The following is a 16,406-nucleotide window of genomic DNA, read 5'->3' as shown; positions in this document are numbered from 1 at the left end:
CTCTCTGAATCATTATTTCATATTTCATTTATATGTATACATGTTTTATATATAAAACCCTGAAATGCTATCTCTGAATTCAGTTCACTCATAAAAGGGATGATATCACTATGCAATTCCTCTCACTAATAGCCATTTAATCTCTTGGACACTTTTCCTCAGTATTTAGTCAATGCAGCAATAGGATACTGATCTTCAATTTTGACTTTAGGTCTCACTCAGACTCACCTTGTAGCAGTCGTTAGCAATGAGCTGTAAGAGGCTAAAGGACTCGCCAGAGGTTTCCATCTTGAGATAAAGTTCCCAGGCTAATCTTGGTTTCTTATTTATGATATCTACAAAAAAACCCAAAGATTTATAAATATAAAGAAACATACTTCTGCATCTTGCTATTCTATGGATTTGGTTCTATGTTCTAAATATACAAACTAATGGTAAACAGCTCTTACATGGAAAGCTTGTAAAGTTGGCATTAAGCTGGTTCCCCATCAGAACTCTACCACACTTAAAATGTTTAAGTTAGGATTCACATAATTATGTCTTTTTAGATTAGGTTGATTTCCAGTAGCTACCACTTTGCACATCTGCTTAAAAGTCACCTATCATTCAATGATTCCTGTTCATATAGTTTCAGCCTCATTTAGAATACCTGATTGCTAAAATTATCCTGACTTCAAAAACTCAGTGAACATTTTAAATCCAAGTGAAAAAAAGGAGCAAGAAAAGATATTGAAGAGACAGACAGAGTCGATAGGCTATAATATACAAAAATTATTTTTTTGACATTTTACCACTTTTCAGGCCTGCAACCATAGTGAAAAGGTAAAATTAGCATAACAATATCATTTAACAAAAAACACTGTAAACCGAGAATATGGAAATTTTAACAGAGCTAAAGGAAGAACCCAGCATCTTTCACGTCTGTTCATGCTAGGTCCATGTTGTGTGGCAGAACTAATTACAGGGTAAACTCATATAACACACATAACATGGCCACCCTTACTGACGCTTAATTTCAGCGTTTACTCATTCTACAAAACAAAATTAGAAAACAGTTGGGGCCGGCCCCGTGGCCGAGTGGTTGAGTTTGGGTGCTCTGCTTCAGTGGCACAGGGGTTTCGCCAGTTCGGATCCTGGGCATGGACATGGCACTGCTCGACGGGCCATACTGAGGCGGCATCCCACATGCCACAACTAGAAGGACCCACAACTAAAAATACACAACTATGTACCAGGGGGCTTTGGGAGAAAAATAAAATCTTTAAAAAAAGAAAAGAAAACACTCAATGTAATTTCTATCCAGAAGATTACGCAACAGAGAAAAAAAAGAGGATTCCTTTATAACATTTAAAAGAAGACTCACAGCACCGAGCTAACCAACTGAGGTAAATGTAGTCATTTTTCATCTTCTCACTTTGGATTAAAAGGAAAACCTGCAAGAAGAGGAAAGAAAGGGAATAAACATGAAGATACTTTTGCAGTAAAAATATCCGTATCAGCTTGCCTTAGATTAATGATTAACGTAGCCTTATAGATGACCAAATTCTATATAGACTGCTAAGAAAAGTAAAGGACAAAATTGTGACTTTAACATACTTCTCTCAGTTATTGATATCACAAGCTGAAAAAAGGTTGGTAAGGATACAGAAGATTTGAACAGAATAATTAACAACTGTACAATATATATTCTCTTCAAGAACTTATGACCATGCTACCAGGCAATAAAGCAAGTCTCAAATTCCCAAGGACTGGTGTTACACCAACCACCTTCCATGGCCACAATACAATCAAGTTAGAAATCAAAATAAACTAACATTGAAAGGATAACACACATATTTGAAAATCATGAAACACATTTCAAAATAACCCACAGTCAAAGAATAAATCATAATGGAAACTAGAAAATACTTGGAACTTGAATAATTTGTTGAATAATAACAAAATTGAATTGGATGATTCAATTGAATTATTTTGAATAATTCAGACAAATCAATCTATGAGTTAGAAGTCAAGACAGTGGTTAGCCTTGGGGGAAAGGGACTGACTCAAGAAGGAGATGGGGGCGTTTCTAGGGTTCTAATAATATTCTGTTTCATGAGCTGGGTACTGATTATTTGGGTATGTTCACTTAAAAAATTCATCAAGCTGTACTTTTTGATTTGTACACCTTGTCCATGTACTTTATGCTTTTATAAAATTTACCAAAAAGGGAAAACATTAATATGGTTATCAAATATATATGTCTATTCACATTGTACTTTTTAATGTAACCTAAGAAAGGAACTTTTAATAATCTTTTACCCTTGAACATTTTATTTTAGTGAGATAATGTTTTTAGATAGACTCATTCAAATGCCTTCACAAGCAGGTACCCACCTCTTCACCCTCACTAGTATTGCCTGTTGCAGCTTTGGCTTGGGCATAATTAAAGTTAAAGATGTCATCATTATAGAAGTAACTCTGAAAAACATCCCAAGAACAAGTCTCATTAAGCATTAACATATAAAATATAAAAACATCAGTTATATCAAACACAAAAATAATTTTAAGGAATTAGCTGATGCCACTAATACTACCATAATAAAAGGGCCATCTGTAAGAGCATCTTATCTCTGACACATTATCTATAGTATTTTGTATACAAAGTTATCTACAAAATTCTCTACTGACCTTGAACGAGTTGAGGTAAATCAAGACATCATCAAATTGCTTCAGCAGGAAGAAACAGGAAGCCATGCACTGCCTCCCTGGTATTGTATCTGAAATGGAATGGGAAAAGAAACCAGGTGTATTCAAGAAACTAAAAGTTCTCTTTAGCTGAAATTTGAGTTATTTTATAATTTAGAGTTAGGAATGTGTTCCAAGGCATCTTTCCAGATTCTTAAAACTATAGATTTTGTTCAGTGGACAAAACCTCAGCATAACAGAGGGCACAGTACTTGAGAATGACCAATAATATCGGGGTTAACTCCCAGAGTCCAAAATGAACACGTGCCCCACAGGCTACAGATTCCCCAGACCATTTTCCAGGGCTTTGATTCTCTCAACCAACTTCAACACCTGCACACTCAACAAACGTGGCTTAGTTTCCATCATCATTTGTCTCAGACAACCTAGCACTTCCAATCTCAAATGTAGAAATAATTTGCCATAGAATCATCTGATCCTGATCCTGACCAACTTTTTGTCTGATATCAGATTACTATTCTTTCTTTTTTTTTGAGGAAGATTAGCCCTGAGCTAACATCCATGCCTATCTTCCTCTACTTTATATGTGGGACGCCTGCCACAGCATGGCTTGAGAAGTGGTGCCATGTCTGCACCAGGGATCTGAACTGGTGACCCCTGGACCACTGAAGCAGAAGCTGCGAACTTAACTGCTGTACAACCAGGCTGGCCCCTCAGATTCCTAGTTAAGGTAGCAGAGGATTAGTATAACTCCTCACGTTTGTCACTGGCACTCCCCATCCTCCTCACCCTGTTCAATTTTTTCTCACAGTCAGATATACTATATAATCTATTTGTGAATTATGGTTATAGTCTGTCCTACTAGAGTCTATGCTGCACGTGGGAGGTTTGTTTTGTTTACTCCTGTATCCCCAACCCCTCAATAAATATTTGTTGTACGGATGAATGAAATGGGGAAAGGAAATATTATTCAGGAAATGGTTTTGGTGAAACATTTGAAAGAAAATGAATATCCAGGGGTGATAAAAATATTTAACAACTAGTTCAGCATGAACACTGTTCATCAGAATAGACTGCTGACCACAGACAACTGGTAGAAACAGCCATAGTGGTTCATACTCGCCAAGCAGCAGCCCTTTTCATAGCCCTTTCTCAAATCTTACACTGAATCTTGACTGCTGAAATCAATACTTTAATAATAAAAATGAATCCACAAAACTACTGATGGGATAGATGAATATTACATAACTACGGAGGTAAGAAAGCACTTTGTAAGCTTGATACCCATGTAAGATCATTATAGAAAAGATAAACATAATTAAACAAGATTTAAATATTTTTATATGGAAAAAATACTGTAGGCAAAGTTAAAGGCAAATGACACACTGAAAAAAATATCTACAACATGAAAAAAGTTTAATACATAAAGAGCTCTTAAAAAATCAATACAAATTAAGATTTCAAATAAAAAACAGAATCAAATTTTTAAATCTCTCATGAACTAAAGAACACACGTATTCTCCTCTATTTATAGACTCTCTCATCCCACTTTAGCTGAGACGTTGATTCTCTCCTGTGTCTGACTTCCTGCTTCATAACGGGAAGCTTAACAGACGTATCCCTGGAGAGACCTAAACTTCCCCAGTCAATACACGACCCGCTCCAACGAGGAATTGCGCTCCTAAGTGCAGACTGCAGACGCACCACATTCACTAGCTGATCCTCCCACCAACTGGAAGAACTGCTGGGCAATTTTCACGTGGTCCCTCTGAAAACAAAACAGAGTCGACACGGAAGAATAAGCTGAAAATATTTACTTGTATTACACTTTATGGTTTTAACATATTTGTCAGGATTTAACATATACTCTTGTTCTAAATTCTTCCCTAAACAATACTAGTTCTTATTAGCATAAGCAGCTGGAAAATGATAACTTGAAAATGAGATAAAACCTATTCAGGGTTAGATAGAAAAGAAGAAAAAAAATCCAATCCCCAAATTCTACCCTAAAAGTATCTTCATTAAATGAACTCATTCATTTACTCATTCATTCATATAACAAATATTTATTGCTCTTCTATCATATATCAGACCTTCTGGGAGGAGCTATGGTTATAACAAAGAGTATTTATTAAATAAACTCATTCATTTATTCAATAACTATTTACTGCCTATCTACTATATGAGGCACTGTGGAGTGAGCTAGACATAAAAAGATTTATTTATATCCCACTTTGTTTCAAAAAGAACTTAATATGCCATATTAAGATGAATAAGAGCTTAATATTAGATAGTCTTTTGGTGTTTATAAAAAGCTTCCCCAGAGAAACAATTATCCCCATTTTACAGATGCCAAAATTATAGCTTGGAGGTAGTTAAAAAAAACTCACTGAAAATAAGAATGAAGCTGTGCAATGATTTGTTGTTGTTGTTATTAGATATAAACACTGTTTAAAAATTGGGCTTTGGGGCCAGCCCTGTGGCCAAGTGGTTGGGTTCGCACACGTGGCTTCAGCAGCCCAGGGTTTCTCCTGTTTGGATCCTGGGCGCAGACATGGCACCACTCATCAAGCCATGCTGAAGTGGCGTCTCACATAGCACAACCATAGGTACTCACAACTAGAATATACAACTATGTACTGGGGGGCTTTGGGAAGAAGAAGAAGAAAGAAAAAAATGAAAATTGGCAACAGATGTCAGCTCAGGTGCCAATCTTTAAAAATAAAAAAAAATTGGGCTTTTTTAACCCTAAATAATCCACCAGAAAACTATTAGAAATAATCAACAACTACAGCAAAGTTGCAGGGTACAAAATGAACTTAGAAAAATCAATTGCATTTCTATACACTAATAATGAACTAGCAGAAAGAGAACTCAAGAATACAATCCCATTTATAATCGCAACAAAAAGAATAAAATATCTAGGAAGAAACTTAACCAAGGAGGTGAAAGACCTATACAATAAAAACTATAAGACATTATTGAAAGAAATCGAAGATGACATAAAGAAATAGATATTCCATGGTCATGGATTGGAAGAATAAATATAACTAAAATGTCTACATTACCTAAAGCAATCTACAGATTCAGTACAATCCCAATCAGAATCCCAGTGACATCCTTCATGGAAACAGAACAAAGAATGCTAAAATTTATATGGAACAACAAAAGACCTGGAATAGCTAAAGCAATCCTGAGAAGAACGAACAAAGCTGGAGGCATAACAATCCCTGACTTCAAAATATACTACAAAGCTATAGTAATCAAAACAGCATGGTACTAGTACAAAAGCAGACACATGGATCAATGGAACAGAACTGAAAGCCCAGAAATAAAACCACACATCTACAGACAGCTAATTTTTGACAAAGGAGGTGAGAACATACAACGGAGAAAGGAAAGTCTCTTCACAAATGGTGCTGGGAAAACTGGACAGCCACATGCAAAAGAATGAAAGTAGACCATTATGTTACACCATACACAAAAATTAACTCAAAATGGATCAAAGTCTTGAATGTAAGACCTGAAACCATAAAACTGCTAGAAGAAAATATAGGCAGTATGCTCTTTGACACAGGTCTTAGCAGCCTCATTTCGAATGCCATATCTACTCAGGCATATGGAACAAAAGAAAAATTAACAAATGGGACTACAACAGACTAAAGAGCTTCTACGAGGCAAAGGGAACCATGAACAAAATGAAAAGACAACTCACCAACTGGGAGAAAATATTTGCAAATCATATATCTGACAAGGGGTTAATTTTTAAAATATATAAAGAACCCATATAACTCAACAACAAAAAAACACACAACCGGATCAAAAAAGGGGCAAAAGATATGAACAGACACTTTTCCAAAGAAGATATATAGATGGCCAACAGGCACATGAAAAGATGTTCAACATCAGTATTAGGGAAACACAAATCAAAAATACGAGATATCACCTCATACCTGTCAGAATGGCTATCATTACTAAGACAAAACACCACAAATGTTGGAGAGGATGTGGATAAAAGGGAACCCTCAAACATTGCTGGTGGGAATGCAAACTGGTGCAGCCACTACAGAAAAGAGTATGGAGATTTCTCCAAAAGTTAAAAATAGAAAAACTATACGATCTAGCTATCCCACTACCAGGTATTTATCCAAAGAACTTGAACTAATGATCCAAAGAGATTTATGCAGCCCTATGTTCCTTGCAGCCTTCTTCACAATAGCCAAGACGTGGAAGCAACCCAAGTGCCCATCAACTGATGAATGGATAAAGAAGATGTGGAATATATATATACAATGGAATACTACTCCACCATAAAAAAAGACAAAATCGTCCCATTTGCAACAACAGGAATGGACCCTTAGGGTACGATGTTAAGTGAAATAAGCCAGATAGAGAAAGACAAACATGATTTCACTCATATGTGAAAGACAAACAAACACATGGATAAAAAGAACAGATTAGTGGTTACCAGAGGGGAAGGGGATTGTGGGTGGGCAAAAGGCGTAAAGGAGCACATATATACGGTGACCGATAATCAGGCTATTGGTGGTGAGTACGAGGCAGTCGACACAGAAACAGATAAATAATAATGTACATCTGAAATTAGACAATGTTATAAACCATTATGACCTCAATAAAATAATTTTTAAAAATTTGGGCTTTTTTAAAGCAAAGCAGCAATTCTCAGGGCTAAAGTTTTCTGTTTTTTTGTCTTTAAATAATACAGAACTCTTTCTACCGTGGAATCCGAATTGGTGACATGGAGAAAGGAAACGCAGAAGAGCCTATTTGTAAGCTTATTTCTGGTTGAACTCTGACATTTCTTTTGATCTTTTCCGCACGCTACAACTTGGCAAACTATAGATTACCAGCAATTTCATACTCACCGAACCCATTTCCTGGCCTAGGGCTGCATTGACCACTCCTTTGAGGATATACTCCTGGAAACATGGAATAACACTAATTAATTTAAAAGGAATATGGAGCTATGAGAAATCTTTCAAATTAATTATTTGCCTCCACTCCATAGTTTATTATCAAACGCTACCCAGAGCCGCTTTTCTCTGTCCTACCTCTGTCTTGAATGAAAGAATTAGAAGACTTCCATTTGGTTTCCAGGAAAGTGTCCAAGTAACAGAATTCATCATATTTGTAAATTCTCAATCTTAAGCAGAAAAACTCAGTGGAAACTTCCAGGAGTTAAGCTTTATTTTAATTCAATGGAAAAACTTAACAATAAAATGTTTTTGTAATAATTTTTATCACCTGTCAGCCACTGCCATTCTCTGTGACCACACCATATATATTATTTTCCCTTTCCAACGATATAATAACCTTCCTTTGCTAGTGATCCTTTTCCTCCTCTGATTTGCATTTGAAAGGTATTCTCTCTTTTGGAGTCCTGGGGCCTCACCTGTATCTCTTTCAGACTTGGTTCTATTCTTTAATACATACCCTCCTTAGCAGCTTTATCAGTTTTTATGTGGGTGCTATTTTTATTTGAGGGCTCATAAAAGGAACACTACAAAAGATGCTGAAGCTTTTAACACACTTGTGAAATATACCTGTTTAGATTTCATGAGGTCTGGAGACATTTCTCAGCCAGTCTTTGATTCAGTAAGTGGAATGCCTACTGTGTGCTTACTGTACACAGCGTTGGAGATACACTATAGACTGTTCCCTGACTGCAAGGAGCTAACGATCTAGCCAGGGAGAAAGACAAGTTGCAGACAAATACACCAGTGAGATAAGTTTCAACAGAATTCTAGATTACAGTATTTTCAAACCTCAACCCTTTTGAGGAAATGATCACACATAAGGGAGTTTAAAACAGGAAAAAGTCTAGAATATTCATTCTCATATCCAAAGTCTCACATAATATTCCTAGATCAATACGTATGGTCTTTCGTGAGATTCTACAAGCAGGAATCTTATCTAACGTGCCTTCCAGCCACCTTTCTGAAATTGTGCTTTCAACAGAACTTGGTTAGTAAAAATGTGACACATTCTCAATTACCTGAGGAGTAGTAGGTTCCAGATCTTTAATTAAGTTATAAGCTTCTTGTACATCATCTGAAATATAAGAAATAAGTAACTATACTAGTCTGTATTCCAGTAAACTCTTCTAAAACAGTCCCCCAAAAGATAAGATCCTTCAGTACTCAAACATTCATGGGAACTATAATTTCTTTTATCTGTCCTCTAACTCTCCATCAAGTTCAATGCCGAGTAGTTATCCTAAAGATAAACAAATATTTGTAAGAAGCCCATATGAAGCCATGAAGCACCTAAAAAAATGTTCAAGCTAAGACTATGGACTAAGTATTATATACTAATGACATTATAATTATATAAGAAAAAAATTTTTTTTAAAGAGATATATATTAATTATGTAGGAGTGAAATGACAAAGTCTGGAATTTGCTTTAAAACATCTCAGCAACATGGGGCTGGCCCGGTAGCACAGCAGTTAAGTTTGCATGTTCCACTTCAGCAGCCCGGAGTTAACCAGTTCGGATCCCAGGTGTGGACACGGCACCACTTGGCAAGCCATGCTGTGGCAGGCATCCCACATGTAAAGTGGAGGAAGATGGGCACGGATGTTAGCTTAGAGTCAGTCTTCCTCAGCAAAAAGAGGAGAATTGTCAGCAGATGTTAGCTCAGGGCTGATCTTCCACAAAAAAAAAAATTTCAGCAACAAAAAGGGAGAGGGAGGATAGATGAAAAAAGACTGGCAATATCCTGCAGACTGCTGAATCTGGGATGAATTTTTGGGTGTTCATACTATTTACTTCTGTTTATGTTTGAAAATTTGTATAATAAAAATTAATTTATAAAATATGTTTCTTTAATTCTTGTCCAAAAGCATATTTCTTTGTGCTTGTATATCAAATAGAGGGAACTGTTTGCAAGTTCGTGTTCTTATTTTAATAAACACATTTTCCTCGATGAGGAATATGTTGTCTGGTTAGTTTAAAGGCCCACACTGTTAGTCTGAGGTCCGCGACAGAGTGCCACCACCAATGTGTGGTAGCTACTGCACTGTACTCATAACTCTTAGATAAAAGACTGCTTCAGGCATGTGTCTAACGATTTTAACCTTACTTAGCGGCAACAAATATCACATTCTCTTTGAATCATAATATTTCTCATAAGAAGCCAAAGGTACAAAGAAACAGAAAAGCAGACAATTAGAGCAAATAAAATACAGTTAACGATACAGAAAAAAGACAAGAAAATGTGGATGTACATTATACACAGGGGGACGCTAGAAAAAGAAAGACCTACAAGGGAGGGGAAGGAAAAACAATGGAACAACTGAAATAAGAATGGGTAGAGAACAAGAAAGAAAAACAGGAGGAAAAAAGAAAAACAGAATGAGGGAGAAGGTTGGAAGCAACAGAAAAGGAAAGAGAGGATAAAGAGAAAAGGCAAAAGAAATAAGCACCAATAAATTTGTTCCATCCTATGAAGCTGTTGCAAATATATTTTTGGAAGTACTATGGATTTTAAAAGTTAATAAAATAGTTCAATTAGAGAATAATTGTTCTAAAAATTTCTCGTTACAAGCAAGACCAAGACAGTTTTTCTTACCTTGACGAAGGTAGTAAATCACCAAGTTCAGCCTAGCTTCAGGAATGACATCAACCAGTGGGGGCAAAACCTGCAAAGCCCCTTCACCTCCTCGGAAAACAACCTAGAGATGGAGAAACCCTGTCATCATGGCAACAAGTATGAATATATTTACTGCTGGAAATGTTTAAGGAGCTGCCACTTACAACTAGGCACTCAGTTACTCTTTAAAAGGATGGATAGGGGCCGGCCCCATGGCCAGGTGGTTAAGTTCGTGTGCTCCGCTTTGGCGGCCCAGGGTTTTGCCAGTTCGGATCCTGGGTGCGGACATGGCACCGCTCATCAGGCCATGCTGAGGCGGCGTCCCACATGCCACAACAAGAAGGACCTACAACTAAAATATACAACTATGTACTGGGGGGCTTTGGGGAAAAAAAGGAAAAATAAAATCTTTAAAAGGATGAATATTTTTGAAGCTCTCTCTATATACATGACCTTAACCTCACAGAAAGAAAGCCATTATCTAAGCTATAAGAAGTACAAGAAACAGAATAAAGGCATAGCCCTATTGCATACATTTCCCTTTCTCTTCATAAGAACTGCAGAAAACTCTTAAAGTACTCAGTAATTAATGAAACTTTTTCTAGACATATTCTACATCAAAGCTCCATGAAGGAATTTATATAACCTATCTAAGCCTGTTTCCTCATCTCTAAATGGTATTAGTAACATCTACCTTTCAGGATTATTATGAAGATTAAATGAGTTAAAGTGGGCTAAATGTGTGGCATGTGGTAGGTAGTATTAACTAATTCAGCAATATTCACTAGCACCTACCATATGCCTGGTACCATAATAAGCACTGGGGTTAAAGCAAGACCAAGTTACTCCCCTGTCACTATAGAGGCTACATTCAAGTGGGGGGAGACATTCAATGGGCGAACATATAAGTATGTTGTCATATGATGATAAATGCCATACAGCACAGCTAAAACAAAAACACCAACCACGAAAGGACAGTTTTGCACACTGCTGAGTACCCAGAGCCTAGCACAGTGTCTGGCACACAGCAAGTTGTTTCATGAAGAAATATACAGAAATCAAGGCTACCAGGCATACACTACCTAATCTCTTCTTTCTACCTCAAAATAGCCATTTGGTCATCTTGTTTGGTTTCTCCTTGTCTGAGATGTTCCCTTCTTTTACCAAGATTAAATCCTTCACCTGTCTTCTTAATCTCATGACTTCTAACTCCATCTGGATCTTGTTTCTCCATTAATTAATCATTCTATCTTCATTAGTCCTGGTCCTACTTCTCAACTTTAAACATACACAAGGGTTTTTGCTCTCTTGAGAATCTTCCACTTGGTGCCACTGTTCCCTCTGGACAGGCCCTTTTTTCTTCTTTCTTTCATTGCCGCACTTGAAAAGTACATGGCTTACTGCTTCAGCTTTCTTCTCATCCTCTCGCTCCTTAACCTCCCAGAAAACTGACTTCTGCTCTCACCACACTGGTAAACTTACTCTCACAAGTCATAAATTAACCCCTTTAACAAAATTCAATGTACTTTTCTGTCCTCTTGCTCCATGATGTGTCTGTAGTTTTGACACTGATGGCCATAGCATGACAACAACAGCCCTGTTTACGAAATGCTTACTACATGCTATATACTGTGCAATGTACATTATACACATTACCTCATCTAATCCTCACGAGAAAATAAGGCAGGTACTATAATTTCTCCTGTTCTACATATGAGAACACTGAGACTCAGCAATGTTAAGTGACTTATCCAAAGTCACAAAGCTAGTACACAGTGTAGCTTCACTTTGACCTCAAGTCTGACTGCAAAAGTCAATGCTCATAACCCTTTACATTGCTCAATATTTTTCAAGTTTTGTTTTAAACTACATAAATAATATGTGTTCACTGGAAAAAAAACTTATAGTGTCACAAAAGGGAAAAGGAAAATTTCCATATTCTCACTTCTTTCTTTAATCCCACTGTCCAAATACTGCTATTTACTAGCTGATATACTCCTTCCAGTCATATATACATATAGTGTTTCTTTACTCTGGCCGTATATTATATCTACGTGGGAAGCTTTTAAGAAAAATACTGATAGCCGAGCCCTCGCCCAACCATTAAATAAGAATCTCTGGGGGTGGAGTCCATATATCATTACTGTAAAAAACCTCGCAGGTGATTAAAATGTGCAGTTGTAAATGACATTCCACTATCTAGGTGCTCTTTCTTGCCCGCTCTTTCTTGTCTTATTTGCTTATTCTCCTTCTTCCAGCCCCTTAAATACAGATGCTCTCTTGGAACCATATTTTTCTGTTTTTACCTGTTCTTCCACATTTAGTTGTCAGGACTTCAGCAATCACTTCTCTTATGAATATTCCTAAGCCTATTCTCCAGTCTTGATCTCTCTCCAAGTTTAATTTCCAGACTAACACACCATTCCCCACAAAAATTAAGCTGGCTTTAATTCATAAACTGGATTAGAAGTGAAAAGAGGCAGAAGCTCATAATAGAAACTATCCAAAGAAAACTATACCTGTGCTGGAAACCTGAATTAGAGAAGGAATGGAATAAATATAAGACATTGCCAAGAAAGAATTAATAGGATTAAAGTGACCAAATAGAGATCAGAGATAAAGGAGAGGAGAGAGTCTAAGACAGCTATGGTTTTTAGCATGTGTACTAGGAGAATTGGTGGTAAAGAAAGAAATAGAGAAATCAGAAGGAAAAGGTGTAGTTAATATTGCCATTTTTAGATGAGGAATCTGAAACTCAGAAATATTGAATAATTTGCCCAATGTCCCCAAGTGTCTGAGTTGAAAACAGCTACTCTGCATCCACTATATTGCTTGATCAACAGAATCAAGCAATCTGAATCTGGATATTTTTTAGCAATGGCCATGATAATCCAGCCCTAAACCTAACCACCCCCTTACTTTTTCACTAAGTAAAACTTTACTTTTCACTATGCCCCAGTGTAAACTTTCTGTCCTAGTAAGCTCAGTCTGCTCACAACCTGTCACATATGTCACCCTCATTCTAACTCCATGCCCTTGCCTTGAATGAACCCTCTAAATCTCAGCCCTATTCCAAAGACAAGCTCCAGTTTTACTTTTACCAGAAAATCCTTCCCATTTGTTCTAACCCACAAGGATATGTTCCTTTGGCTTTGCCAACAAAATGAATGCTTGGATCTACACTACCTTGTACCTCTTTCTAAATACCCTCCCAAAAAGGATTTCCTTGAGGAAAGGATCTGATATGGTAAACTCCTTTTCTCTCCTCCACAACAAGGAGGAGTTCACTTGAGTAGAGATATCTCCCTTCATTCATCTTTCTAACTGCTGTGATGTACCAAAGGAGGGTAGGACTCAAGTTAGTCAAGATGGAAAGTTATTATTCACCAGATTGTGCTTGATGAGTTCTTTAGCAAACTCAAAGGAAGAAGAAGCGTTGTCCATCAAGCTTTTGAGTTCTGCCTGAAATTGAAAAACGAAAGGCTTATGAAGATAACAAGTGAAAGTTCTTACACCACATATTTGCACAGTGTTTTACAGTTTACAAAGAATTTATCACACTATTTCATCTGTTCTTCAGGACTAAGAAATAGTCAATATAATTATTATTATCCTCATTTTACAGATGAGAACATTGAGGCTTATAAACATTAAGTGACTTGAACCTTACACTAAGCAAGTTTGAAACTGGTGAACTCAAGTCTGAAGACTACTAGAGTCAGTCTTTTCTTTCAGGAATAAAAGTGATAAGGGAGCTAAACTTTTAACAACTGAGGTTGATTCTTCAGTCTGACCATTGCATCTATATCCTGAATTCTCATAGTACTTCCTTCCTGCCGCATTGGACTTTATTTACATAACTCAATTAAAACACCTTCTCCCTTCTGTTTTATTATTTATTAGACCTACCAGGTCTCTTCTGTATTCTCCTGCCCCCTTAATTCATTTAGAACAAATGGTTACCCATTTCCAGTGTCTTCACTAATACCCTAGACTCACCTACTTCCTCTTTCTGCTATTCCTACCTTGCCCATCTATAATTTTGAGTAATCCTCCTCTCCTCCTTTTTCTACTTCTATCAGTGGTTAGCTAAGCTTTTCTGGATACATAATTAAATTCTTGACTGTTCTCACTAACTACTACAAACTTGTTCTACCTGATCTCATAAATGCACGTCTGCTCAGCAATCCTTTCATTAATCTCTGCTCTTGTCCACAGCAGCAGTTCCAAAGTGCTGGGTAATATCAGGTTAGAACAGCAGTTTTCAAGCTTTTTGATCTCAAGATCACTTTTATAAGCTTAAAAATAATTAAGGATCCCAAAGAGCTTTTGTTTATGTAGGTGATAGCCATCAATATTTATTAAAAATTAAAACAGAAATTTTTAAGTATTCAATTAATCAAAAATAAACCCACTACACATTAACACAAATATTTTTCATTTTAAAAAACTGTATTTACCAAAACAAAAATTTAGTGAGAAGAGTTTTACATTTTTGCAAATCTCCTTAATGTCTGGCTTAAAAGAGGACAGCTAGATTAGCATACCTGTAACTGCATTTGACCTATTTTGAAACAATTTTGTCTCTGGAAAACTTCACTACACACTTGAGCAAATGACAGTGAAAACACAAAATCTTTCAGTATTATGAGGATCGTTTCAGTCTCAGGCAGGGCTAGCTGGGACTAAGAGTGACGCAAGTGAGATGCCTAGGGACAGAATTTAAAGCAGCACTCGCCGCACATGAAAAACCTCTTCAACATCATTAGCCACCAGGGAAACGCAACTCAAAACCACAATGAGATTCCACTTCATGTCCACTGAGATGGCTAGAATAAAAATGTCGGATAATAACAACAGTTGGCAAGGACGCAGAGAAGCTAAAACTCCTATACGCTGCTGGTGGTAATGTAAACTGGTGCAGCTACTTTGGAAAATGGTTTGGCAGTTCTCAATTAAACATAAAGCTACCACATGACTCAGCAATTCTACTCCTAGTTTTATACCCAAGAGAAATGAAAACATGTCCAAAACATGTGCAAAAACATGTACACAAATGTTTATAGCAGCATTATTCGTAATAGGCAGAAGGCAAAAACAACCAATGTCCATTAGGTGATGAATGAAAAATAAAATGTGGTATATATAGATAAAATAGAATATTATTTGGTCGTGAAAATGAATGAAGTACTAATACTTGCTACAACATATAAACATTATAAACATTATGCTAAGAAAAAGAAGTCAGTCATAAATGATCACATATTATATGATTCCTTTTAGATGAAATATCCAGAATAGGAAAATCTAGAGAGAAAGTAGATTAGTAGTTGCTTGGGGCTGGGGGAATAACAGTTAATAGCTAAGGAGTATGGGGTTTCTTTTTGAGGTAATGGAAATGTTCTAAAATTGACTGTGGTGATGATTGCATATACCTGTGAATATACTAAAAACGATTAAATTGCATATTTTAAAAGGGTGCATTGTGTGGTATGCTAGTTATATCTCAATAAACCTGTTAAAAAATAAAACCATAGGGGCCGGCCTGGTGGGGCAGCAGTTAAGTGCTCACATTCTGCTTCAGTGGCCTGGGTTTCACCGGTTCAGATGCCGGGTACAGACATGGCACCGCTTGGCAAGCCATGCTGTGGTAGGCATCCCACCTATTAAGTACAGGAAGATGGGCACAGATGTCAGATCAGGGCCAGTCTTCCTCAGCAAAAAGAGCAGGATTGGCAGCATATGTTAGCTCAGGGCTAATCTTCCTCAAAAAAACCCACCAAAAATCTATAAACAGAAGATGAAAGTCATCTTATCTATGTTAGAGTGAAAATGACCTTCCTAAAAGCATGACACCAATGATAGAAACCATGTAAGAAATATTCTGCATGAAATGTATCCTCTTACATTCAAATTTTCTGTGTCCTTATATTTAAAACGTATTAGAGTTTTGTCTTTTCAATCTAATTTACCAATTTTTGTCTTTTAATTGAGAAGTTAGATCTTTCAAAAATAATATAATTACAGATAATTTGCATTTGAAAAAGGCAAAATAAGGCTTTTAGAAGTTAATATCAGAGAATATGATCTTAGGCTAGGAAGTCA

At 36.6% G+C, this 16,406-nt stretch overlaps 1 protein-coding gene across 3 annotated transcripts in view; it reads right to left on the bottom strand.

Annotated features, from left to right (window-relative positions):
• Window positions 1-16,406, bottom strand: part of IFT56 (intraflagellar transport 56) — a 59,113-nt gene that overhangs the window by 10,205 nt on the left and 32,502 nt on the right. For 2 of the 3 annotated variants that reach the window (XM_005609441.4, XM_001496808.7), the window contains exons 8-16: window positions 13,689-13,763; window positions 10,281-10,383; window positions 8,705-8,760; window positions 7,575-7,628; window positions 4,393-4,456; window positions 2,671-2,759; window positions 2,377-2,460; window positions 1,364-1,433; window positions 229-335 (exon numbers count right to left, since the gene is read on the bottom strand). In XM_005609441.4, the coding sequence (XP_005609498.1) occupies window positions 229-335; window positions 1,364-1,433; window positions 2,377-2,460; window positions 2,671-2,759; window positions 4,393-4,456; window positions 7,575-7,628; window positions 8,705-8,760; window positions 10,281-10,383; window positions 13,689-13,763 (702 nt within the window). The remainder of the gene's footprint in view (window positions 1-228; window positions 336-1,363; window positions 1,434-2,376; window positions 2,461-2,670; window positions 2,760-4,392; window positions 4,457-7,574; window positions 7,629-8,704; window positions 8,761-10,280; window positions 10,384-13,688; window positions 13,764-16,406) is intronic. The other variant, XM_070265944.1, reaches the window with a different exon arrangement.

This window comes from Equus caballus, chromosome 4 (genome assembly GCF_041296265.1).
Source record: "Equus caballus isolate H_3958 breed thoroughbred chromosome 4, TB-T2T, whole genome shotgun sequence".
In the NCBI taxonomy this organism is placed as follows: domain Eukaryota; kingdom Metazoa; phylum Chordata; class Mammalia; order Perissodactyla; family Equidae; genus Equus; species Equus caballus.
Note: the sequence above shows the minus strand (reverse complement) of the source record. Positions and strands in the feature narration are given on the sequence as shown.